At 44.8% G+C, this 27,947-nt stretch overlaps 1 protein-coding gene across 1 annotated transcript; it reads right to left on the bottom strand.

Annotated features, from left to right (window-relative positions):
- Positions 1-147: 147 nt before the first annotated feature.
- Positions 148-27,947, bottom strand: ift122 (intraflagellar transport 122 homolog (Chlamydomonas)). The gene is made up of 29 exons (XM_061257651.1): positions 27,789-27,947; positions 27,093-27,159; positions 26,813-26,897; positions 26,649-26,727; positions 26,379-26,455; positions 26,115-26,181; positions 25,780-25,926; positions 24,764-24,839; positions 23,674-23,865; positions 23,189-23,327; positions 22,414-22,616; positions 21,128-21,265; positions 20,795-20,959; positions 20,399-20,596; positions 19,940-20,080; positions 19,367-19,420; positions 17,921-18,082; positions 16,516-16,682; positions 13,015-13,186; positions 11,094-11,196; positions 9,907-10,047; positions 9,559-9,656; positions 8,879-8,979; positions 7,653-7,818; positions 7,099-7,210; positions 5,441-5,569; positions 3,602-3,666; positions 2,407-2,571; positions 148-718 (listed from the first exon to the last, which is right to left on the bottom strand). The coding sequence occupies exons 1-29, from the start codon at positions 27,845-27,847 to the stop codon at positions 632-634; spliced, it is 3,555 nt and encodes a 1,184-aa protein (XP_061113635.1). The 5' UTR covers positions 27,848-27,947; the 3' UTR covers positions 148-631.

Raw genomic sequence — 27,947 nt, 5'->3', positions numbered from 1 at the left:
TCAGAGATGCGCTGAATAGCAAAGCTTGTCTTTGATCACAGAAAATGACAGTATTCCACACTACATTAAGGTGCTCACCATACATACACACACACACACACACACACACACACAATGACAGGAAACGGTGAAAACATGAGTCTGAGGCACTATATTATAATATATTTAATGATAAAATGCACATGTAAAGCTCTATCTAGAGATGCTAAATCAACAATATTTTTTCTATATACAGTAAACATTTGAAAAGTCAATTAACAAATAAGGCAAAGACTCTAAAATCTGTACAGTCCTGTCCATTACTGGTCATATTCATTACAGCTGATCATAGGCACACAAAAGTACACTTACAAAGAAATATTAAACATTCGATAGGGCTTTATATACTGAATATTAAACGTGGTTTATACAGTACACAACAGTAATAAAATCCACCCTTCGCCGCGCCAAAAACCGAAATGATGTAATCATCTCGCAAAAGCCCCGAGAGATGTGATCCGTTTAATCCGATCATGCTGATCAGCTGAAAGTGGTGCTTTTGTAATGGAGTGTAACTTCCACAGGGCAGTCGTCTCCGTGCGAGGGGGGAAGGGGAGGGGCAGAGGATAACCGCTGAAGCACCGCGCGGCGGTCAGCTGGTCTCGTCGATGGGCCGGCGGCAGTACGGGCAGCAATTGTGCTGCAGCACCAGCAGCTCGTAGTCCTCGCTGTGAAACATCTGCACAGACGGAGAAAGCGGGGGAAGTGAGGTGGTAATGAGCAGAGGAAGGGGCTCTGAGGATGCCTGGGACAGCGCAGAGAAAACAGGACACAGCTCTGGGGGGGGGGGGGGAGAGGAAACCAGAAACACAGGGGAAACAACACAGAATATACAACGGCTACAGAGAGCTGAAAGGAAAAAGGACAGCGAACGCTGTATGAATAGTAACAGTGACATCAGAGTCTGTGCTCCACATCGGAAGGCAGGTCCCTGCACTGCTGAACCTAAACCTGCCCCAGAGCGGTCTGTGATGGGGACACTGAACTTCAGTATTGTGAAACCAAAGTCCTGACTCACTGTGCTGATTAAAGGCCATATGGCAATTCTCAAACAAGAGGGTAAAACTGCACTGCCCAGTGCCCTGGCTCAAATCCCAATCAGACCCTATCAATCTGGCCATCGAATCCGTCCGTCTCCACCTCACCCGAATGGGGGGTGCTTTCTGCCATAATATGTCATTTATCAGCCAGGTGGGTGCCACTGAATAACTCACTGTGGTGAGCTACAATATCAATCACTATGGGTATACATAGAAGTGTATTAGCCCCCAATTACGCAGAAACATCATATTGTATTCCAGTTGTGTGCTCATGAAGATTCAGATGCTTAATGGCAGAATTATTTCACACCAATTAGTTTTATGTTTTCCCATTAGACTCATAACAGAGGAGCACAGAGAACTGCAATGACTACAAAGAAAATAGTGTTAACCAGACAAGAAATGCCACAGAGAAACCAGAAAACATCACGAGTATCTGTTGACATTCATCTGCGTACAGAAGATTATAGATAATTACATATTCATTTTTAATAAAACGAAACACGTTTTGACTACAACTACAGTAATTATGTTTAACGTCTGTGGAAAAATCTACTTGCATATGGCATGGCAAAAAAAGGAGCTTTGCTAGCTTAATTTAGGGAACACCTACTACACCGATAAATATATCTACCCCACACTCTGGATTATGTGTCATTGTACTTTCCTTTCCATTCCTTATTCAATTAGCATCAGGCCTTCAGGCAGCAGCTGTGATACCGACTCAGGGGAGAGAGAGAGAAGAAGGGGGAGGGAGAGTGAGGGAAAGTGAGTGCGTGAGAGAGTGCGTGAGTGAATGCGTGAGAGAGTGCGTGAGAGAGTGCGTGAGAGAGTGCGTGAGTGCGTGAGTGCGTGAGTGAGTGCGTGAGAGAGTGCGTGAGAGAGTGCGTGAGAGAGTGCGTGAGAGAGTGCGTGAGTGAGTGCGTGAGTGAGTGCGTGAGAGAGTGCGTGAGTGAGTGCGTGAGTGAGTGCGTGAGAGAGTGCGTGAGAGAGTGCGTGAGAGAGTGCGTGAGTGCGTGAGAGAGTGCGTGAGAGAGTGCGTGAGAGAGTGCGTGAGAGTGCGTGAGAGAGTGCGTGAGTGAGTGAGTGAGAGAGTGCGTGAGAGAGTGCGTGAGAGAGTGCGTGAGAGAGGGGTGAGTGAAGGAGTGAGGGGAAGAGTGAGACTGAGTGAGTGAGTGAGAGAGGGGGAGAGAGAGAGAGAGTGAGAGAGGGAGAGCATGAAAGTGTGAGAGGGAGAGGGGGGAGTGTGTGAGAGGGAGAGAGAGAGAGAGTGAGAGAGAGTGCGTGTGAGAGAGAGAGAGGGGGAGAGAGAGAGAGAGAGCAGTACCTGGAAGCAGGAGGGGCACATGGTGATGCTGACGTCGGGCAGCAGTGAGCGGTAGTACTGCCAGTTGAGCGGTTTGGGCCAGCGCTTGATGAGGACGTCCCTGCGGCTCATGGACCTCAGCACAGCCCTGCTCACCACCACCGGCACAAACTCTGAGCCGCCTTGCTGTGAGCACACCACACACAATGAGAAAAACTCCTTACGCTCCTATGGAATTATCACAAAGTTTCTGTGAGCACACCACACACCGAGCACAATGAGAAAAACTCCTTACGCTCCTATGGAATTATCACAAAGTTTCTGTGAGTACACCACACACCAAGCACAATGAGAAAAACTCCTTACGCTCCTATGGAATTATCACAAAGTTTCTGTGAGTACACCACACACCAAGCACAATGAGAAAAACTCCTTACGCTCCTATGGAATTATCACAAAGTTTCTGTGAGCACACCACACACCGAGCACAATGAGAAAAACTCCTTACGCTCCTATGGAATTATCACAAAGTTTCTGTGAGCACACCACACACCGAGCACAATGAGAAAAACTCCTTACGCTCCTATGGAATTATCACAAAGTTTCTGTGAGTACACCACACACCAAGCACAATGAGAAAAACTCCTTACGCTCCTATGGAATTATCACAAAGTTTCTGTGAGCACACCACACACCGAGCACAATGAGAAAAACTCCTTACGCTCCTATAGAATTATCACAAAGTTTCTGTGAGCACACCACACACCAAGCACAATGAGAAAAACTCCTTACGCACCTATGGAATTATCACAAAGTTTCTGTGAGTACACCACACACCAAGCACAATGAGAAAAACTCCTTACGCTCCTATGGAATTATCACAAAGTTTCTGTGAGTACACCACACACCAAGCACAATGAGAAAAACTCCTTACGCTCCTATGGAATTATCACAAAGTTTCTGTGAGCACACCACACACCGAGCACAATGAGAAAAACTCCTTATGCTCCTACAGAATTATCACAAATTGTCTGTGAGCACATCACACACCAGGCACAATGAGGAACCAGTATAGAAAAGTCCTTATGTTCCTATAGAATTAGCACAAAGTTTCCGTGAACAGTTGGGAGAAAAAAGCGCTTTGTAAATACGGTTTGATGCTTTTAAAAATGTTGCATAAAACCACAAATAAGAGGTTCCTCGCTGCCCGTCTCACCTCAAAGCTGAGCTTGGCCATGAAGGGGTCCTCTTCTGGGTCATCCAGCGTCAGGGTCTGGGTTTCTGCCAGCAGGAAGAAATCATTTTCAAAAGGGAGAAAAACAAATGAAGCATTTTAAATGTGCATAATTGCCTATATGAAACTTACATAAGGCATAGAATTGCACATTAAAACTTGAGCAAGATATGGCTTCTTTTTCAGGTCAAACTCCCCTGTAGCTAAGCAGAGACAATGGGATGAAAATGTTTGTAATTACTGGTTGATGTTTTCCACGTAATTGAATATATTGTTCTAAACAAAGCAGAGGACTCATTAGTTTGGTAATTACAGGAGAGTTTACAACCCCTTGGTGCTGATATAAAGTGCTGTTCAATCGCAATCAATGGGCCTATATAAAGCAGCATAATTACATGTCTGAAAAGTGAGTTATTTACTGAAAAAACACAGAGGCGTTGAGGAGCTGATAATGATATGTTAGAACAGTGTTGTGAGTTTAGAGAAATCTGAAAACAATCAGATATGTTGTGTCTAAAATGTTGATTTGAGAAGAGCAGTTTTTAAATTATCAAGGCACGGAAATGGCCTATAGATGCCTTCAACCTCACACAGTTTGCAAAATCTATTATTCAGCATCAATAAAAACCATTTTCAAACTAAAATTATAATTTTCAAACGAATCGTCACATACCCATATTTACAGAATATTGTTCCTTCCGTTTTTGCGGAAGAACTGTGCAGCAGGTCTGGATGCCTAGCATATAAATATGCAAGCTCAAAACACTGATGTTTTACTACTCCATTTACTGGCTTCTGCGTTTTAACATCATTAAACAAGTATTCAGGAAAACAAGTTTTTCTCATTTAATGATTATGGATATACCCATTATCACCCACAACATAACCTGGGGCTTGAAATTAAATGTTTTGTGGAAAGTAAAGTATTTTAATTCTACCAAGGGAAGGTAATGGATCTGTTTGCCCACCTCAAATACCCCAACAAGACTGTCCTTACATGGCTGCTTGACACTGTCCAACCAAACAATTTCCTTGAGTTGCCTTGTTTTAGAGAGCAACACTCTGTGTCCTTGAAGGCAGGCAGTCTAATCCTGGGGCTAAAAGGTTTGTATCATTAGGACTAGTGGAAAGAGCCACAGTAAACCTATTAACTTTGAAGGCTAAGATGACTTAGGGGGTGAAAGCTTAGCACACTTAAGTGAATCAGTGGCAGGAGAGCCAAAAACGCCCTCGCGCAGCCAAGGGGCTTCAGAGGGCGAGAAAAGGACACAACGGTGTGCACTAAACAGGGGAAACCCGGGGTCTGGGGCAGAGGAAGTCAACAGAGACTGAGCCTCAGGAGAGCCTCTGAGAGCCGGGCTGACCCCCACCCCATCACCCTCTCTCAGTGTGAGAGACAGACCTCCCCCACGCCCCCGGGACGCACACTTTAGACACACACGGCCGCTCTCTGCCCTACCGACCACGGCACATGAGGTCAAAGCATGAGGGGGTGTTGTTGCAATCCGAGTACTGTGTCACAAGGCTGGGCTAACATCCAGAGGAAGGGCCAGCTGGCCCAGTTCCTTCCTGAGTTCAGAGCCCTGTTTGCTGAGGCACTCTGGGTATCTGAAAACAGGGGGGGGGGGGGGTTTGCTTTTAGGCAAACTAAGCAGTAGGTACAGTACACTTTAGGGGAAGGAAAAGGCGAGCATTGGCGGGCTGAATGACCATTATGTTATGTTAACTCTCGCTGGGTTGCTGGGAGCAGGGGCATCGGTGCTGCATAGCTGGTTTGTGAGAGAGATAAGTGTTGTTACTGGGTTGTTTCAGGGCGGATACCTTCAGTGCTCATCTCCTGCCACCTGCCTGCCTTCCTGTCCGTGGGCGGGACCTCCAGGTCGATGAGTGACACGGCCTCCTCATCACCGATGCCTTCCTCCAGGTAGAACTCCACCAGGGGAAGAACTTCTGCACAACCACACAGACATATTCATTCTTCATTCAGGTCCATGTTCACAAAATACCCAAATACATTTCAGTTCCATTCTGAATTGTTCAGTTCCACTTGAGCAGCAGAAAGTATACCAGTAGGGATCTAGCAAACAATATACAGAATAAACATTTGCATCAGCAAGAAACATTATGGGTATAAGAAACATCTTCTCCATGACTATAACGGACGGAACTGAGCAATATTTTGCTTGTCGCTTTGCTCTCCATTTAGCCAGATCAATCTTAGACCTCTAGCCTAAACTAGCCTAAACTACCAAATATAAAAACCAGGAGCTGACACTTAAAACTTATAGTTCAGTTATGGCTTGCATTAACATACTCACACTCACAAACACTCACACACAGTTTCCCATGCCCCATGCTCTACAAAACACTGACTGTACCACTTCCATACTCCAACCCTTTCAGCATGATGCAGATTCTTTTAGTCTTGCACTGAATCCTACTGCGGCTCTAAATGATAAGCCACTCCACTCAGCACAGGAACAAGCGTTTGACGATGGAAAACACGCTTCGCCCTGGCCTCCCGCCAGTCATGCTTAACGGCCACTTCACTGTCCTCAGCTCGCAGTTTTTGGCAAGATTTATTAATACCCCGAGTAGCTGTTCATCATCAAGCAGTAGCCTGTATTCCCATGGAGCGGGCTGACAGATGTGCATACACTTACGGAGTTACACAACTGTATGAGAGCCCTGCACTGAGGATCCAGCCCTGCCTGTGGCCACCATCCCTGAGGGACCTGACGGGTGGTGCAGACATGGTTTACAGGCACATCAGATCGTTTGTGAGTGAGGTCACATCCTCCGCCTATAGACCCGCAGAACCTTAATCCAGTCCCCTGTCTGTGACAAATTCCTCCTAAAATCCAGAAATGAACTCCTCTCATAATCACATAGACCTCCCAACCTCACAGCCTGTCTCCACCTCCTCCTACCAATGGCCTGACTCCTCCTTCCCCTCATTATTACAGACTGCTGCTCTCCCCACTGACTCGCCTCCCTCAGCGATTTTCACGTCTGTCATCTCCCAGCTGCTACACTAACATCTGTTCACTCATACCTTCTGTCCTCAAAGAGCCCTTCAACAAGACAGCCTCAGAATTTGACATTCTCCTGAACAGCGTGAAATGCATTATATTCACATTCGCTTTCCAAATCTTTTACCACACGCTCTTTATAGTGTATCCTCTTGCCTGAAAAAAGGTTTCCGATGGAAACAATGCCAAGTTACTTACATACTAAGCCCATATTGTCTAGAATGTTTGGGTTTTTTTCCCCCATTGTGAAGTCCTTACTCTCACGGATATGGTTTAGGCATCTACAAAATATGGTCTTCCTTCATGCAATTATCTAATGCAATTATATCTCACAGCTACCTGCCATACACATAATTGCAAACTACAATTGCAATCAAGAGTGAGTGTGTAAGGAGCTGGAGTGGAGGCTCGGAGCTGTGAGGGGTGTCTCCCACTGGCTCCACCCACCATAGGAGGAGGCAGAGAAGATGAAGGGCTGTCGGCAGTTGATGCACACATTGCCTTGGTTGTTCAGCAGTGGATTGTTGGTGGAGCAGCGGTAACACATTGGTACGAGGTCCTGTTGAGCGCGCACACACACACACACACACACACACACACGCAGGAATACATGCATGCACACGCACGCACGCACACACACACACACACACACACACACACACACAGCGGTTAAAACATCAGATCAGTCACGCTGTCAAACACACACGCAGGCTGGCATGGAGAAATCCAGGAGATTTGCCAGCTTACATGCACAAGCACAGACACAGGAACTGAGTGTTTAATCATCTTGGCAGAGTGACAGTGAAAAGTGCCATTTCATTAAAGCAGAACTTCATGTGCAAATTTTATATTCACAGGTAAGATGGGAAGAATACAAGCCGAGTAACACAGGATTAATTAAATGAAAACTCAAGACTTCCATCCAGTGTATTTCTAGTTGGTGAAGTCAGTAATAATGTGCAGCGGCTCCAGGTGCATGCTGGGAGGCGGACGGGGCCCACCTCGCTGTCGTGGAAGGGCTTGGAGCGCACGGTCAGGCTGCCCAGCTCCATGGACTCCTGGAAGCAGGGCGGGATGCGCAGCCCCTGCAGCTTCTCGTACGCGTGGCGCGCCAGCTTGAACGCACCCAGCGCCTTGCTCTGCTTCGCCAGGGCGTACAGCGTGTTTCTGGAGCCAGGTCAAGGAAGGCGTCGCTCAACTGACGACATGGGCTTTACGCAACCGTATGGTTATCTAATATCCTTTCCACCACAATCGTATGTATACGTGCGCCGTGGTGACCGGGAGCTGAGGACCACAGCCACCGTGGACCCCTTTCCACAAAGGCTTTTCTCATGAAGAGCCCCTTCTGAAAACAACACAAGGTCAATCGCTTGCAGCTGCTATGCTAAATGGCATGACTGCATTAGCTAAGAAAGCAATCCCAATTCAGCCAGTCCAGTCCTTGTTGTGATTTTAAATACCTTCGCTTGTCCCTTTATGTTTATAGATACAATTATAGAATGTTATTTAAAAATCATCAATACGTGGCCTAGGAAGGAAATAAAGGAAGAGATCAAAGTCTCCCGGTTTTGGGGGCCCAGCTGCTACACTTTGTTACAGAAGGCCCTGGCTTCCTCTCCTTGTTATTGCCGGTTTCAGGACAGCATTCCAGAGAGCAGTAATCAAGGCTTTGTTTTGGTTGCAGAAGATGTGCCCCTTCCTGGCATCTCCCTCTCCATCTCCTTCACATGGCTGCTGGCTCTATTTATCCTGCCCTGTTTGTGCCAGCGGTCCCAGGCCAAATCGTTCCCCTCAGAGATAACCAATCTATCAATCCAACTTAGATGGAACATTTCACTAACAATTTGTCACAAAGTTTCAGCCCAGCCCATTCCATTAAAAGTGAGCCAGAGGCGATAGTGACAAGGAAAACCTTTGGAGGAACCAGACTCAGCACAGGGAGCCCACTACTTCCATTATTCAGTCCCCTGTACGGTCCAATGATGAAGGCTAACAGTACCATATGGGCACCAGTTTGTCTACAATAACAGGCTGGAATAACAGTGACTAATGAGGAAAACCACATGACATGAAAACAATATTTTAATTGATTCAATAATTAAACCAATTCACGTAGTCCATTTGTATGACCGGTTGTTGTTTTGGCCACAGTATCAATTACAGCACACCAATGATATATAAAGCAGGCATTTCTTTGTCAACACAGAGGGTCCCAGAAGGATACACTTTGGAGATGCCTAGCGGCACGTCTTTGGTGAGGTTGTGCAGGAGAAACCTGGAGATGTTGAAGAGGGTTTCTGGAAGATGAGAACTGAAAGGTTCATCCTGAAAAGAGCACAGGAACACTCATGAGGAACACTTGTGTAGCAGCAGGGGTTGATGTTTCTGAACACTTTTCAACATGGGTGTGTTCCATTTTCCACTCCAGCACATCACAGCCTGAGAATTAACTCAGCGCCAGGAGATACACACGCCCGTGTTCACTGGACCGAAAGTGTGTGTTTAGACGCTGTTTGATCATGCGCTGTACTGGGACTGAACGCATGTGTAAGCTATATGTTTCCTGCTCTGGAATCAATCACAGGAATTCCTGTTTGGGACTGTGACAAGAACACTGTAAAACACAAATAGTGGAGGGAGAGACAGACTCCAGGGTTAGAATGTGTCGGGCAGGAAAGGCAGATGACAAGCTAGGGGCTCCTGGTAGCAGCACTGGAGGGGGTGGAGGACTTGACCGTGTAACAAGATACAGCGGTAAACAAGGTTAAGACTTCACTCTAAACTGAGTGGAAAATGCCTCACTCTAATACCAGATGGAGTGGTAACCATGGTAAAATACTAACTGTGTAATGCTGAATAGACTGGTTAATGTGGTTGATACGGCACCCATGGTAAGAACCTCACCGTATAACGCTGAACTGAATGGTAAACGTGGTAAAGTTCAGCCAAGTGCTGGAAGCTGCGAAACTTCTTCAACATCTCTTCCTTCTTCATCTCGTTTTCTGTGACGCAAAAAAAAAAAAGCAAAACAGCGAAATCAAAAAAGTAAACACGGTCACCGTATTCTGCATTTCCAAACAATCAGAAATAAGGAGAAAAATCTGGAGAACAGAACATGGCAACAAACATACAGAAACAAACCCAAACACAAGAGTTTTTTGTGGAACGTTCACATAAACAGTCATCATTCATACGCATGCACATAAACACGTCAGCGGCGCTGGTTGGACACGCGAGCAAGGGGGGCGGTACCTCGGGCGATGTCCAGGCACTGCATGGACAGCATCCAGTAGTAGTACGCTGCGTCATTGAACCTGCTCTCCACCACTGCATTGTGGGTCAGCTGCTCCAGCACCCTGACCGCCTCGCCCTGCCGGCCAGCTTTGTGGAATGCTGGGATAGGAGACGCGTAATTAGGGGCCAGTGGCACGGTGCCATATCGTGAGTAATTACGATATTACAGGATCATTCCTCTTCGTCGCGTCCGGGCAAGCTCCGGTGTCGGGGAGCTGTGGGGGCCGGATCGGGGTTTCATTCCAGCCGGCCTCCCTGATACCACGTCTGCCATCCATTTATCAGCCAAAACACCCCAGGAATTCTAAAACATCCATTACAAATCAGCCAAAGCTGCTGCCAAGGTTTTTACAGCCCCCATAAAGCATGCACAGCCCTGGTTCTCCATTTTATATACGCGCGTCAAAGACAATTCGTCATTTAATTATGTATGTATGTATGCATGTGTGTGCACGTGGGTATAAATCAGAAATCTTACTTTTGACTTTGGACTAGCACAGCAATTAATTGAAGTTTGCCACAGTCCTTTTAGTAAGTACTAACAGAACCCACTTCAGAAATACTAATGCTATTTGCAGGGGGGGAAAACCGGAGCCTTTTTTTGTTGGAGCAGTACGAATGCCCAAATTAACAACAGGCCTTATAAATAACCCTTCCAGTGACCTGTCTTGACTGCGTTTGCTTTAGGTCAGGATATATTAGCGGCAAATATTTGTTCATGCAGCGAGGAGGATAAAGTGGAGGCAGCTGCAGCTTATTAAAGTAAAGCCCACAGTAAGGATGATGAATTCGTGCTGCAGACTGATCCCCGTAATGCGGAGGTATAATCACGGCGAGCCGCGCGCTAGGAGGAATTACTGTCACTGCTGCAGGTGAGCGCAGAGCAGGGGGCGGGCGGCAGATGTGAACTCAATTATAATCACAACGCAGAAAAACTGCTCCGCTACGGATCACAATCACAATCTGTAACATTGAGTCTGCTACAGTAAGAAAGGACAGGAACCCAAACATACATGCTCTAATCCTCATTACAGAAAAGCCCGCTGTAATTGAAACAATCGTACAGGGATGCTGCGTGGGAGGCCGAGTGCGGTGAGCAGGTATGCGGGCGGTAAAAAAGGTCAGGTTCTGGACAGGAAACTCACCTTTCTGGGCCTCCTCGAAGCGGTCATTTTCAGCCAGCCACTGGGCGTAGGGCACATAGACGTCGTCTCTGAACTGAGGGTGCTTCTCCACCAGCTCGAAGGCCTGTATGGAACGGGGTCACAGTCGGGTCACTCTGGTGCCTGTCACTCAGCTCCCGGTCCTGCATAGGCTACACTACAGCACTCTCATGGGAGGCCAAACACTACCTCTCACACAGCTGGGAAAGGAGGGAGTACAGATACAGATGCATGGCTGTGTGAGGAAATAGACTATTACATGGCCCAGGACCTTCAGTCACACATACCTCATCCTGCCTGTCCAATGCATCTACAGTTCACTTTCTTTAGAAACATTTATCCTTTTAATAACTTAATATACTCCAAAATATGACTCAAAAATATTTCCTTCTGCTGTCCTGATCATTTAAGAGTGCTGCTCTCAGCCCAAAGTTCTGAAAAGCACAGAATGATCTGAAAGACAGTGAGAACTTGACCAGCTTTCAAATGCAATAGAAACTCTCAGTAAAGAATAAATTCCTAATGAATGAGGAAAATGAACATCGAGCCATGTCGGCTTCAGATAAATTTAATTACATTGTCTCATTTCATACATCTCATGTTTTACAAGAGCAAAAATGAAGATCCGTTCAGTGATGTCACATTTGTTCAGAACTCAATTAGGCACATTTCTGTGCTTAGAAAACGCAGAATTTCATCCAGTTATACTCATTTCCCCAGATGGTGCGACTGATTGGGAACAGCCCTCGTACTACAGTAACATTCTTCTGTGCTATTGATATCGATGACGTGCACATTAACAAGCCATGTTTTAAATAATTAATGGACTTCTCTAAAGGACGTCTGATTATGGTTCAAGAATGCAGTGATTGAAGTGCACAGCTTTGGTGTTTATGGAATAAATGATTTGTTTCTGATGCATGATGCAGATGAGTGCTGTAAATAAAGGTTCAGCCATTTTGTGGGCTGTAGCAGAAGAGCAGTTCATGGCAAGGATTCCTTAGGATGAACTACCATCCTAAGGAATATGAAGGAATCCTAAGGAAGCACCATTTCCAGGTATCTTTAGCAGTTAAATAGATCATTGGGTGTGACTATATATGAAAACTACACTTGGGATTCTAGGGCAGGTGAGACAGATACTGGAGTTCATACTGGATATACTCTGGGTACACTCTTCAAGTGAGGAAATCACAGGTTTAGCGAGTGAAGTGAGTACAGGGTTTAGCTGTACTGAGACAGGTGAGTACAGGGTTTAGCTGTACTGAGACAGGTGAGTACAGGGTTTAGCTGTACTGAGACAGGTGTGCACAGGGTTTAGCTGTACTGAGACAGGTGAGTACAGGGTTTAGCTGTACTGAGACAGGTGAGTACAGGGTTTAGCTGTACTAAGACAGGTGAGTACAGGGTTTAGCGGTACTGAGACAGGTGAGTACAGGGTTTAGCTGTACTGAGACAGGTGAGTACAGGGTTTAGCTGTACTGAGACAGGTGAGTAGAGGGTTTAGCGGTACTGAGACAGGTGAGTACAGGGTTTAGCTGTACTGAGACAGGTGAGTACAGGGTTTAGCGGTACTGAGACAGGTTAGTACAGGGTTTAGCTGTACTGAGACAGGTGAGTACGAGGTTGAGCGGTACTGAGACAGGTGAGTACAAGGTTTAGCTGTATTGAGATAGGTGAGTACAGGGTTTAGCTGTACTGAGACAGGTGAGTACAGGGTTTAGATGTACTGAGACAGGTGAGTACAGGGTTTAGCTGTACTGAGACAGGTCAATACAAGGTTTAGCTGTACTGAGACAGGTGAGTACAGGGTTTAGCTGTACTGAAACAGGTGTGAGTGGGAACCTTCCAGGTACTGTATGAGTAGGTCAGGGGTGTAACGGATAGCAGATGTGTCTCTGACCTCATCCCAGTGACAGGCGTCCACATGCAGAAGGACCAGGGCTCGCAGATCCCCCATCTTGGAGTAGGTTTCTGCCGCGTAGCCATGGTGCTTCAGCTTCTGGAAGTAGGACGCGCACTTGGCCAGCGGCTCCCGCTCAGCCTTGTCCAGTTTCCGGGCAATGTCAATCAACCTGCAGAGACACAAAGGTCCTCAGGGGGGCAGTGTGGAGCGACGACTTAGCCATGGGGTACAATTCAGCCATGGGGTAACCAATCCCAAGAAGCCACAAAAAAGTACTGTATAGAATCATAGAATAGTGGATATTGAAAATACTGCAAAGATTCATGGCTGGCCCTTGTCTGCAAAGTAAACCCATGATCGCTTAAGTGGAGGACCCTCAGAACAGGGCTAAGATACCTTTCATGAAAAAAAGTTAAATAAAATGTACATAAGTGTTTCTGACAGATTTTCTGAATCTGATACCAGTTTTTACTGAAAGCCTGCAGATCATTTCATCCTTACATAGATATTTTATTGAGTTCATACCTCTTGCTGATAGGTGCATATTTCCAGGTTTCATATTTTACTGAGCAAGGCAGAACAGGGTAAATCTATACTGTAACTGTAAATTGACATTTTCATAATTACACCTAGGTAGAATTGGGATTAAGCATAGTTTCAAATCAGTTTCAAATCTGTTGTATGCAAGTAAAGGGAATCACAGGAAGTGCACCAATCCAGTTACATAAGGTGTAATACTCAGGCCAAGAAATATTTTAGTAATGCACACTCCTAATTAAAAATCAACTATTATTTTCATTACGTTCATATTCTCCATTATTGAATATCACAAATTAATATTTTCAACATTGCTTGCTGGTACACAAACAGCACCAGGAGTGTGAAATTGCAAATATGTCTAAGGAAGTTTAACCAGCCTGTCTGATGAATATGTGAATGAGGAAATGTGTGTCTTTTTTGTTTCCTACAAGTCCTTTATGATGTTAGAATAATTTGGCACTATATAGCACTGAGACATTTTACCATCTGTATGACATTAATTAAAACATTAATTAAGCTACTAGGCTGTCTAACTGCAAGAATTACAGATGAAATGAAACTGCATATGAACATAAGCAATACACTGGCATCACTTATGAATTGTATTATTATGTACTGTAACATCATATAAATGAACAATTATAAAATTATTATCATCGTATTTGTTTTTTCTTTTTTTTTGGCAAACTTACTAAACAGTATACCGCTTAAAATAACATTTATTATTAATATTATTATCGAAAAAAACATAATCGTTATTGTCATCATCATGTTAATGATGAATTTGATATCTGAAACAAATGTGATTAACAGAGCCACGTTAACAAGCACATGCCATGCAATTTTCCTCTTCCGGTCATTATACCACCCCAATTTAGGAGGGTCAGGATTAGCATACACTGAACAACAGACATGTGTCACACAATACACGGGCCATTTAGCCCATAATTTTCCAAATTAATTTAACCAAAATAATAATGTATATTTTACACAAAAACATTATTCATACCTACTGACCAGAAAATAATTACAACCTAGAATCCAACCTACCTACTCAGCTTCCTGGATTAATAGGAAACACATGCCACTCTTTACATAGCCTAATTGCCTGCATCCTCTCACCAACATGAGAATTGTTTTAAAAATCGCAACTCACTGCTCAGTTTAAAAAGTATGACATATTTACAACATGTTAAAATACCCCCTAAAATGTGTATCGGATATTGAATTTGGATGTCTTTTAAAATTTGTTTCCAAAAAAGAAAGGATGAGAATATGCTATTTTTGCTCTGTCCCTTTAAATTGAAACACAATGTACAAACTGAGTATACCCATGCAGTAACACTGCAGACTTGCCAAACTGACCCATGTCACTATGACGTCCAGGAGATGTAAACAGAATCCATTCCAGGCTAAGCAGCCACTGTTAGGTGACATCAGATGTGTGATAGAACACGTTCACTGACAGACTAATAGAAGTTGATAGGAAACCAAACAACTCTGTAAACACTACAGATAATATCGTGGCGGTCGGCTGGGCCAAGTTAAACACAGCACTGCTGCGATTACCATAGTAGTGTGGGAGACTTGTGGGTTTTTCAGTGCCTTGCTGTGATTTGGTTGAGATTGAAAATGTAATATAGAAACAACACAAGATAGATTCCAACAATGAGGAGAGCAGAGTCAGGAAGCAAGTCTGCAGGGAGCCCTGATAGGGAGTCTTATCCCCATCCCCACCTCCCGCGCCTGGGTCCTCGGACCCCTTTTCCCATGACTCAAACATGGCCTCGGATCAACAGTTCCACGTCGGAAACAGGGGGACTACGCAGACAGCGGGATACGCTGCTCCTGCCAGCAGCCACTCCAGGGACTCACTGAGAACTTCAGAGATGGAGCAGTTCAGACTACAGCGTTTACTGCCTGGCCAGGAGAAGATGAGGGCCTCAATTAGTGTCATCGTCTCCAAATCCTTTCTCTCCCCCTTCTGGCATGAACCCAATTTATGATGAGCCCTTCTGCTGTACAGAAAGAATGGAATGCAAGTCTGAGAATGTGTGTGTGTGCGTGTGTGTGTGTGTGTATATGTGTTTGTGTGCGCTTGTGCCTGTCAGTAGGGGGAGGGGTGGAAGAGGGGGTGAAGGCAAGTGTGAGAGAGAGATTGAGAGAGAGAGAGAGAGAGAGAGAGAGAGAGAGAGAGAGAGAGATCCCACATTCAACAGTCTATAGCCCCTGGCCTTCACACTACACGACACAGAAGTAAAATGTCTTCTGTATGCAGTTGACCTGGTTCAGCAGTCTAGAGCTAGAGGGCTAGCTAGGGCTAGAGGAGAACCTGGCTCTGTTGCAGGAGTACTGCCTGACCTGGGCCCTGGCAGTAAACTTGAAGAAGACTAAAATAATGATTTTCCAAAAAAAAAAAAAAAGGCCATATCTCAGGAAAATAGGTAACGCTTTACTTTTTGGCAGCACTGTGCTTGAACACTCCTTAAATTATACTTACCTCAGTCTGAAAATCAGTGCATCAGGGAGCTTTAGCATGGTGGTGAATGCATTAAAAGAAAGAGCTCGTAGAGCACTTTATGCAATGAATATACCATAACATATCAAAATCTGGTCAAAATCTGGACAGCATTATACAGCCCACTGCACTACATGGACATGACATTTTGGGGGAGCATAACTACACTCGTCATGACAACCCTACATACAGAATTCTGCAGAAACATTTTACAAGTTCAAGTAAAAAGAATGTACTGTAAAATAATGCACATAGGGCACTATTAGGCCGGTTCCCATTGATAATAAATATCCAAAAACAGAGCAAAAATTCTGGATTCGCCGAAAAACAAGTGCTGAAGACTCACTGGAATTTAAAGCATTAAAAGCCCAGGGGCTAAACCCAGATCTCAGTGAACTAAGAGAGAGACACAGAGACGGACAGAGACGGGCTTCACCCACATGTCCACCCAGCCGTGATCCCCGATGATGTCGATGGCCTTCAGGTGCTCTCCAGCGGTCAGGTACATCTCTGCGGCGGCTCGAGGCTCGTTGATGTTCTTGGCCCAGTCGGCCTGCTTGGTGATCAGCATCTTCGTGTCCTTAGGGTCTGCAGAGCCCAGGAACTCCTGCACACACACACACACACACACATGTACACACGTACACAGGCACATGGGTCAGGGGAGGGGCAAGGCCACACTGCGAAGAGCAAACAGGACTCCCACCTCCCTTCCAGAGCACACAAAACACAGCCCTTCTAACCAGATGGCTGCTCCACAGAAAATATACAGTGGCAAGTACAAACACACATGGGGAAAGATAGCAAAGAAGTCATCCTGTGTCATCCTTTCTACCTCCATGAAGGCCCTGCGCATCAAACACTGGTCATTCAATAGACAGACTCCACCCTGGGATGGCTCAACTTTAGATGACCCTTGCTGAATGTGTTTTAACATTTTTTTTAAAATCAAAAAACCTCTAAGCCATGCTAAAAGAAAAAAAAGTCCAGTGATTAAATTACAGTTTTGAAAGAACTGCTTGAAAGGACACAAACACAGATAAGATATAAAGAGATGGCACCAGATAAGCAGAGGAGGTGCAGCCAAGAGACAGCTTAGAGGGGACGTCCACTGATGTGAAGACAAGCATGGCTTCATGGGAGGAAACGCCCTGCTGGTGCACAGCGCCTCACTATGGCATACTCAAACAAGCGCAGGTGTGTGTGTGGGGCACAGCGCCTCACTATGGCATACTCAAACAAGCGCAGGTGTGTGTGTGGGGCACAGCGCCTCACTATGGCATACTCAAACAAGCGCAGGTGTGTGTGTGGGGCACAGCGCCTCACTATGGCATACTCAAACAAGCGCAGGTGTGTGTGTGGGGCACAGCGCCTCACTATGGCATACTCAAACATGCGCAGGTGTGTGTGGGGTAGGATAGAGCCTCACCTTGGCATACTCAAACATGCGCAGGTCTGTGTGGGGTAGGATAGAGCCTCACCTTGGCATACTCAAACATGCGCAGGTCTGTGTGGGGTAGGATAGAGCCTCACCTTGGCATACTCAAACATGCGCAGGTCTGTGTGGGGTAGGATAGAGCCTCACCTTGGCATACTCAAACATGCGCAGGTCTGTGTGGGGTAGGATAGAGCCTCACCTTGGCATACTCAAACATGCGCAGGTCTGTGTGAGGTAGGATAGAGCCTCACCTTGGCATACTCAAACATGCGCAGGTCTGTGTGGGGTAGGATAGAGCCTCACCTTGGCATACTCAAACATGCGCAGGTCTGTGTGGGGTAGGATAGAGCCTCACCTTGGCATACTCAAACATGCGCAGGTCTGTGTGGGGTAGGATAGAGCCTCACCTTGGCATAATCAAACATGCGCAGGTCTGTGTACATGCTCAGGGCACGGGGTTCACTGCCAGTCTTCTTGTAGAGCTTGGCAGCCTCATGGAATTTCCCCTGGTAGGCAAACACGTCTGCCAGGAACAGCTCATTGTTGCTCTCACCCCGCTTCTTCCTCTCCTGTAAATCAGTCATGCCACACACGCACACACACACACACACACAAAAAACATTTGAAAATATAAACACACACAAATACGCACATAAACAGATACACATACAAATACAATACAAACACACAAACATAAAAACCACACACACACAAAAAACATTTGAAAATATAAACACACACAAATACGCACATAAACAGATACACATACAAATACAATACAAACACACAGAAACATAAAAAACACACACACAAACACACACACACAAACATAAAAACCACACACACACAAAAAACATTTTAAAATATAAACACACACAAATACGCACATAAACAGATACATACAAATACAATACAAACACACAGAAACATGAAACATAAAACACACACACACACACAAATAAACACGCACCCAGTTGTGAAGCACTGTTTCATTTTTCTATCACAATAACTAATCTTCAAAGAACTTTAAAATCAAAGATTGTAGAGTTGTGTTTCCCCTTTAAAAGCTGTTGCGCCAGAGGCTAAAGTATCTTATCACTCAGTGATTGAGACCACGATTGCGTGTATGCGTTTCATGTTTTTTTTTCTCCTGATCGGGTATGTGACCCTGAGACACGCTGTTTTTATTTCAGAGCTGAGTCAGTGACTCGCAGCTCCTCTGTGATTTATCAGTTTCATCAGTTCTCACAAGGAGTTCTTCATCAATCACCATCAATCAGATTTCCCTCACTGCACTGGGACTGACATTAGAAGGTAAATCCCAAACTAAGGGTGTTGAGTCTGTAGACTGCTGTGTCCTGTCTCACTAGAATAACCACAACTGGACTACACACACTAGGGCTTGGCAGTTATTTGATTCTCTTAAACTGATTGAATTATTCTGATTTTCCCAGTGCTCTTGTGAGTGGGCCCCTCCCCACTGTGGTCTGATGGGTTTCCACACCCCTGTTAGACAAAGACCACAGAACAGCTCCGAGGAAGGACAATGCCTGGGAACCATCGCGGAAGTCCAAACTCGCCCACTGTTTTGGATGTAAAGCTAGAAATCACTTCAAGCAGGGGAATCGTGTTTTCTGAGGTCATGGTCATGTGACCATATTCTCTAGTTGAAAACGAAACAGGGTTCACACTTAAAAGAAAGCTGTCGTCCCACTGGTAGACCTATACTGTAAATCACCGCTATATTAATAAATGTCTGTGGAAGGCGGTATCCCTCCGATACCTTGGTTCTGTGTGGAGAAAAGTAATATGTTCCTCATGGAAAACTCACCGAAATCAAAGAGACTCCTTACCTCGATGCTATTTATGAGTTCCAGATAGCGCAAATCCCGAACGCGGATGAAAGCCTGGGGGAAATGAGAATGGAAATATGATGGTGAAATCCACAGAAGTGGATCCCATTTCACTCAGATACATTCTCCTCTTACCACTCCTTTCATTATTTAAGGTCATTTTGACTGAAGGTGAAACCATACAGTCTCTTGGCATGTCTTCCTCTGAGGAAACAAGCAAGCTAATCCATTCACATGCCAGTCAAATGATTTAGCGAGCATGCCTGTGCGAGAAATGACTACAGAAACTGATTGTGCCATCTACTGGAGACAAACGGTACTGCTTAGATTAGGCAAATACACTGCTGACAGAAGTGTTGCGCATAAATCAACACGTAAAGATGTTAATCTTTGTCTAAATCAGCTGGTGTGCATTCACAGCAGCATATTTAATCAGTCATTAAGGAGTGTGATTCTGTGTGCTTTCACTTCTTGCCTCCCTGGGCACATACGGTATAGTTAAAAGCATGTGAAGTCCTTAGACTGGGAAAGACTAGCGATAACAGCAGTGACACGAGTGAGAGGCAGCCGGACCTTTTTGGCCGTGTCGAAATCCAGCCCCTCCAGGGCCTCTGTGGCCAGGTCCCTCCAGTCACTGTCCGTCACTCCCAGGCAGGCGATCTGATAGGCCTCCCTGAACATCCTCCTCTCCAGGTACTGGTACATGGGAGCCGACTGGGGAGGAGGCAGACCAGAGGCTTTAGGTTCGAGGCCGACGTCACCACTATCTGACTACACCACTGGTCATTCTCATATTTAAAGCAATTTTTTAAAATGCAAACAGTGCAGTCACACCAATGGGTACACATGTCATTTAGAATAACGTATGAACTACAAGCGGAATTAAAATCTTATTTTACAGTTTTGCAAACGGAACATCTCTGTGATGGCATCAATCGTAACATAACAGGAGTAAAGTGAGGTTTATGATATGCAGCATGGCACATGCAACCCCAGACGAAGCAGGGCTGCTCCACGCCAGCAGGCCCGTACCTGGGGCACCTCCACAGCGGACATGGAGTACACGTGCAGGCAGAAGATCTTGGAGCCGTTGTAGCCCACCACAAAGCCCTGCAGCTTCTGCTGGTGCACGGGGAAGTTGCTGGCCTTGATGTTGAGGTAGCCGCTGCCGGAGAAGCACAGCATGTCCTCACACTGGGTGTTCCAGGCCACGCTGTTAGCGTTGGGCTCCTGAGAGAGAGGGAGCAGAGAGGGGTTGGAAACCTACAGCCCAGAGAGGGGACCACAACTGGCCTAACCCAGGCAGGGACACTGCTTCACTCAACAGAGTGGGGAGCAGGACATTTTGGGGTTCCCGGAAGCGCACACTTTGGAATAATGCTATCAGTGGTGGTGTGAGGCAGGCAGCAGGCACGGTGTCTCTCTGACCTGGAAGAGCAGCTCCTTGGTACGGATGTCATACACCAGGCAGGTGTTGTGCTCATCCACCACGGCCAGCTTGCTGCGGGATGCGCTCATGTCCAAACAGCGCACAGACGTGGACTGCTTCAGCAGCGTGATGGCAAACGGGTTGTCTACAAAGATCTTCAGGATCTGCACAACAGGATCATATTCATATGACATTTCATTATTCTCAATAAGGTCTTGCGCAGCTGTGTTTGGGTGTTGTCACTGAAAAGGTATTTTGAGAGATGACGGTCTCACACACACACACACACACACACACAGGAGAGGAGGCTGTTCAGCGCTCCACAGACTTACAGCGCCATTCTTCAGCCCGACCAGAAGCCCTTCCCTGCCGGGCGGGCCGCCGATCACCTTGATGTAGCGGATCAGAGACTCCATCAGCCACTCCTTCTCCTTCACACTGGTGAAGGACAGACACTGCAGCCGCTTCTCCTGCAACATGGTCACAGCAGTCTCAACACAGGCCCACTTAACAGTAAGCAGTCTCAACACAGGCCCGCTTAACAGTAAGCAGTCTCAACACAGGCCTGCTTAACAGTAAGCAGTCTCAACACAGGCCCGCTTAACAGTAAGCAGTCTCAACACAGGCCCGCTTAACAGTACGCAGTCTCAACACAGGCCCACTTAACAGCAAGCAGTCTCAACACAGGCCCACTTAACAGCAAGCAGTCTCAACACAGGCCTGCTTAACAGTAAGCACAGTCACAACACAGGCCTGCTTAACAGTAAGCATAGTCCCAATGAAGGCCTGGTTAACAGTAAGCACAGTCCCAATGAAGGCGTGGTTAACAGTAAGCACAGTCCCAATGAAGGCCTGCTTAACAGTAAGCACAGTCCCAATGAAGGCCTGGTTAACAGTAAGCACAGTCCCGATGCAGGTCTGGATAACAATAACCACAGTCACAATGTGAACAGAGGCACAAAAGGCACACTAAAAATGCAAGTCTGTTGGAGAAAGTGGGTTGTGACTCTCATCAAGTGGTCAGACTTGCAGTAGACTCAAAGCCACAAGACTGGTCCTATCAGCGTCACAACAAACTCAGGCACTAGATGCATGTGGTAAAGTTTTTATTTCAAACACAATCCCAGTTCCCAACTGAACAAAGAGGAAATACCCCAAACACCCTATCCTATCATGTGTCTCTCTAATCCCGAAGACAAAAAAACCACTTGCGGGAAATGGTGTATTCATTTGGGGTCATGTCTTCATGGGTCTACTTATGTTGTCAAAAGAACCAAAACCAAAAGCCACAAGGCAGACTTGGCTTTTAAGAAACACCATAAAATTTACAGTGGTGTCATAGATCCTTTTCATTGCATTCTCACATGCTCTTAAGTCTAGAAGCGGAAAGGAGAGAACAATTCACAGATTTGACAGCTCTCATGAGAGTTTATACAAAACTTAGCACATGGTTTGTGTGAAACATTTTTATGCCCAATTCTGCCAATCCATGGGAATGTGTAATCATATCTTTCGGCCCCTTCCATCGCTACAATATCCTCCATGAATTTTGGAGATGAGCCAGCCGGAGCTTATTTTCCCTGCATAGTCCTTCACCCTTTCCCTGGCTGACTCTTACCTGGCACAGGATGATGTGCTGCGAGCAGACCACCAGCAGGTTGCACTCGAACCTCCTGCAGATCTTCTCCTTCACGCGGTAGTGCATGTCCGAGGAGTCGTCCGAGTAGAGCTCATATATCAGGATCTTCTCCGGCAGCTGTATGGCAAGGCGGTTCCTGTAGATGGCGATCTTCTTCACCAGCTCTCTGCACTTAATCCTCACTGCAGACGGACACAATGGGAACGGTCAGCGTTGACCATTTCTACACACGCTTCCATAGAGAAAGCCAGTGCTGACTGTGAACAGAAGTTGTGTGGGACCATAACCACAGCATAGCCAAGCAAAGGAACGTTTCAATGGAGAGGACCGAAACACGTTCACAGCTGTTCTGATGATGTCGTCGCCTATAGCCTGAGAAAGAAGCAGTGGTCAATTGAGTACAAAGTGACACGCATGCAAGTCTGTGCGCTTGTAATGTTGGGGTATTGAGACAGGCTGTATTACGGCTGGATATTGTAATAATAGAATAAAATGAAATACAGAAAAATAAAAGCAAACAGACATGTACAGTGCGCAATCTGTCTCCTTCAAGTGGAGTGGAAAAGATAGGAAATGAAAAATCAAATTATACACAGATGTACATTTAAGATTTTTTTCATGCTGCCATTTTGTATAAGGGTCAGATCACTGGATTTCAGGCCTCTAGCTTTCAACAGCCATGACTACTGTATGTAGTTAGATGGATAGGATAGAAAACATCGGAGAGGTTTGAGCAGAGACTAAGAGGTCATACCCTTCTGCTCGGTGATGAGGTGCTGCACAATGACGTCGGTCATGCTGTCTCTGTAAGCGTAGCGATCCTTGTAGAGCCCGTGAACCGTGCTGAAGATGAGCTGGTAGAAAGCGATCGTTCCATCCTGGCAACCCAACACCTGGAGCAGACACCGCACAATGGCTTCTCGAGAAACTGTCAACATTTTCACACACCTTCCTTCGCACAAGTGTAAAATTAGAAAACACAAATAGCACTCTGTCATTACGTTATCAACACACTATTTGGTAACATGATCTGACAACTTTCTGGGTTTAAAGAGATGCAGAGCTATTTTGTGAGCACATCTGGGTGCGACATTCCCAAAGCAGTTGTGTTCACACAGACAAATTGCAGTTACGCCAGGAATTTCTCTAAATAGAAGAAGAAGCACAGAATGGGAGAAAGGCAGACTGCAGTTTTTATTTGTTTCTCATGGGGGGTGGGCAGTCATCCTGGATACCCACCACATAGTTAGTGTCAGGTTTGACCCTGCAGGTCCACACCCAGGAATTCTGCTCTCCAATGGTACCCAAGCGAACCCCGTCTTTGGTGTACAGAGAGGCTTGCTTGTCAGAGCCACCCATAATGATGTACTCCCCCTTGGAGAAGTAGCTGACACAGCAGGGGTCATAGTTCAGGGACCGATCCTTTCCAATCTGAGATCAGGGAGAAAACAGCTTCAGCACAGGATCTCTATGGCAACCATTTCCGTTTGCAGGCCATACTGGCAGATCACAACTTTCAATCAAGTTTTGCAGTCCCTCGAGTGCTTTATGAAAAATGAATACTCTAAATGGGCTCTGTTGTGCTTGCCCTTTCTGTCCTTCTGAGCTTCTCATGTAAGCCCTCTGCTCTACATCTGTTTCTGCTCACAGTGAAACAGCACACAGACATTCCAACTGGATTTTTCCCTAAACAAACCATTTTAAATCTCGTTTTTGTACTATTTAAAGTACAGTCAATCACAACAACAGACTCATCGGCCAAAAAATAAAAGGGGATATTTCAAAAATACAGACTTTATTTGGCATTGTCTTGTCAAACAAACTCATATGCAAGCAGCCTGTTTTCCAAAATAATTTTGTGGTTGATTAGCACTGGGATGACTGTGCAGAATGTACGTTTTATTTATTTACATCTGTAAAGTCTAAGGAATAGTACTGGCATGCAAACTGCAACATGATGAACAAAGGAAACAAATTACTGTTACTGGATCACATTATTTGCAAAAAAAAGACATCTTTGCACAAAGCCAAATTTTTTGCATTAGAATACTGTAGTGTAGTGCTGGATATCTGGTGAAGTATTACAAGTAAAAGTACAGGATGGACACAGCTGTGGCTGTGGGAGAGTGAGGTTTTAGCTGTAGTCATCATGTGCCATAATCTGATGCGAGTTTCTTTATAGAGAGCCGTTTTATTGGTTCACAGTCAGTGAAGGAGAGCATGTTAAGTGCCATACATCACAAGGTTCAGAAGGCCGCATCTTCACATCACTATATGATGATAACAGTCTCACAAGAAGCAGGCCTGATTGTGCCGTTAACATAATTACCTGCTTGCCACTGAGCTGATAGAAAGATAGACGTTGACCCCAGTCTGCAACAGCCAAGATGTCATTGTGTTCATCCCTGTTTGGAACCGACAACAAGTCAAATCTTTCCTAGCCATTGTATCTGAAACTGAACACCTTTGGTCAGAAATGGCTCAATCCATACTACTACACCTTACAACTGAGTATAGAGAGTGTGTGAGGAGACTATTAACATTCACAACTAGTGAGAGAGATCAGTAAATCATATGGAAGCAAGTGAGCAAAAGGGTATGGACACTGTGTTCAAACTCTCTCATATACTGAAATTATCAAAACACTATTTAAGAATTTATCCTATATCCAGAGTATAAGAATAATCCTGAAAGCTAAAAGGTCAGAATGATCGTCAAACAGACAGACTAAAGAACAGTGTAATATAATCCCTTAATGTGCTTTTGCGAACAAAATTCATGGTTATGCTAAAATAGAAAGCATCACAAAATGTACCTATCAAATACTTTAAATATTGTTTACTTTGATATTAATGACACATTCGTACTCAGACTATGTCCAAAAAATTGTTTTTAAAAGGCAATTAAAATTACATTTAATTATTCAGAAGATAAAATACTTTGCTGATCATGTAGACATGTTAGGATGTAGTCCATGTAAATTAAATTTTCTTAAAATACATTTCTCAGAATTAATTACTTAAAAAATGACAAACACGTAATTATAGACTACATTTTCACAGCATTATTTCACATCTGACATCCAAAATAGCACCTGGCATAAGCACTATTTGTAAAGAGTGGCAGATTTCTCAAGCTGGCAGAGGCATATCTGTCAAAATGAATTAGGCTTTTGTGATCTATAAATAAGTAGAACAATGTCATTGAATCAGGCTAAATTCTACTTTGTATAGTTCAAATTCTACAAGCTGGAGGAAAATTGACATCCTAATTCAGTGCATGAACTAAACAGCTCATCATTTGCCCATCTAGGCCTATGAAAGAGAAGAGGGGTTGTGGACGTACTTTGACGGGTTCCAGGCGATGGACCAGACGGGGGAGGCAGAGCCTCCAGGGCGCTCGATCTTCACCTTCTCCTCCCCGTTTTTGTTCCGGATGCTCACCACTCCATTCATCATCCCCAAGGCCAGGTACTGCCCATCATTGGTCCACCTGTAATCACATGGCCCCTCCACTGAGCAGTGCATACAGAAACACAGCAAGAGCCCAAATCCACTGCATACTGTAACAAGCTCCACAATAAAACCAATAATGATAATCACCATAATAATAACATAAAATTATTATTAAATAATAATGCCATCCATAAACATGGGCCGGTAAGCGATATGCAAACTGACCCGCAGCAAGTGATCTTGCTGCTGACTTTATGCTTGGAAACAGACTTCTGCTCAGGGGACCAAAGGCCTGCAAATGAATAAATACAATACAATGAGTAATCTTGCCAATGGTCATTAATGTGATGTTTTCTCCATAAACACAGAGGGTATGCTGCAGTCTTTCTGTCTCTTTCACGGAAACATGGTTGGTGGGGTGAAAAGGAGAGGATGCCACAGCGGGTGATGGTGGTAAAGTGAAATGACTAACAAACCACAGCCACTTACCAAAATCACCAGAGGAGCACGATGCCAGTTGGTGTGTAACAGGGTTATATGCAACACACTGAATTGAGTCATTGTGTCTGGAACAGAAAGTGAGTAAACATAGTGCCATCACAATAATCGTATACATTCAAGAACAATTTTGAAGAGAAATCAACAGACAGAACTGTTGGATCCGGCATTTGACATGATTCCCCAGTTCACTGTGGTATGGCGTAACAGAAAGTATTTTGTTATAGTATAATAAGTGACGATCCGAAAAGTAAGACTCACGTGTATTTCAAAATGCCTTCAAGTTTGGAAGTCCAAATGATGATGCTTTTGTCCGCTGATCCAGAAGCAAATCTTTTTCCTTGAGAAATAAAAAGCAGCCATGTTACATGAAACGCATAATTTTGGGGACCATAAAGGATCTAGGAGTAGCATTACAAACTCACCATCTTTGGCATAGGCCACGCAGTAAACTGTGTCTTTGTGTCCTTTTAGGGGTTGTATAAGGGTTCCATCTGACGTGTCATATACCTAAAACAAGACTATGTTAGTGTGTCCTCATCAAACAGAAGATTCATGCCATTCAGTTTTTGGTTTTCACTTGCTGAGACTTGCCACACCACATTGTGCTGAAAATTGCTTACTTGTATGCATACTACGCAAAACTAACACAAAAACGTGTATACGTATAAGACTTATAAGAATCTTTGCTGTGATACAACGTACCAGCACTCGGTTTCCGGCAGCGACTATGAGTTGAGTTCCGTCCGGCTTGAAGGCGAGGTCATAAATGCTGGTGGAAGAGAATATTGTGACTAAAAACTTTCATTGGCGGTTACATGTACTGCAATACATGTAGTGTCAAATCAAGTCGCCGTTGGAGTCGAATTGTGCTTACAATTTGATGAAGGGTTAGCAAGTTTAAAGTCGGAGAACAGTTTGCTCCTTATCCTATAACTTATATCAAATAATTTGAGAGAAAAGATCAAACCAGACATGGCATCGAAAGATACAATTAACAACAATTATTGCTATTTCCATTTGAGTATGTTAAATAGCTGAAATATTCACTTTGCATAGCTAGCTGGATATGGTTCGCTAGCCCACTTAGCTAGCTAAGATTATGTTTGCATAAACCCAAGAACATAAAATTCCATTTTAAGTAAGTTAACGTTATAACTATGGCTGTGGCTAAACAGAAAGCTACTAGCAACCTGCATATCAGAAAAGGATAATGTGCCGATGGAATGCACCATTTAATTATATCTTCCAATTCTGCATTAGCATTAGCTACATGTGTGAAGAATCACAGTTTACATAGTAACCACCGTTGCTACCCTTAAGCGCTAGATAGCTTCCCTGCAGCAACAGGCCAGAAATGCCTCTAAAACAAACACGTAAGAAAACTAAAATGCTTCATACCATTGCTCTACTTTGTCCCGGTCGTGTACTTTATCTATCCATGTCGGAACCGCTCTCATTGTGGCTTTTTATCGTTAAAACTGTATAATCCTCTCTAGTGTGTATACACAGCCTCTAGCTAACCATTTATTGATAACTTCAAACGTCAGTCAACGCTGG

This window comes from Conger conger, chromosome 10, assembly GCF_963514075.1.
Source record: "Conger conger chromosome 10, fConCon1.1, whole genome shotgun sequence".
NCBI lineage: Eukaryota > Metazoa > Chordata > Actinopteri > Anguilliformes > Congridae > Conger > Conger conger.
This window is presented reverse-complemented; position numbering and strand designations above follow the sequence as displayed.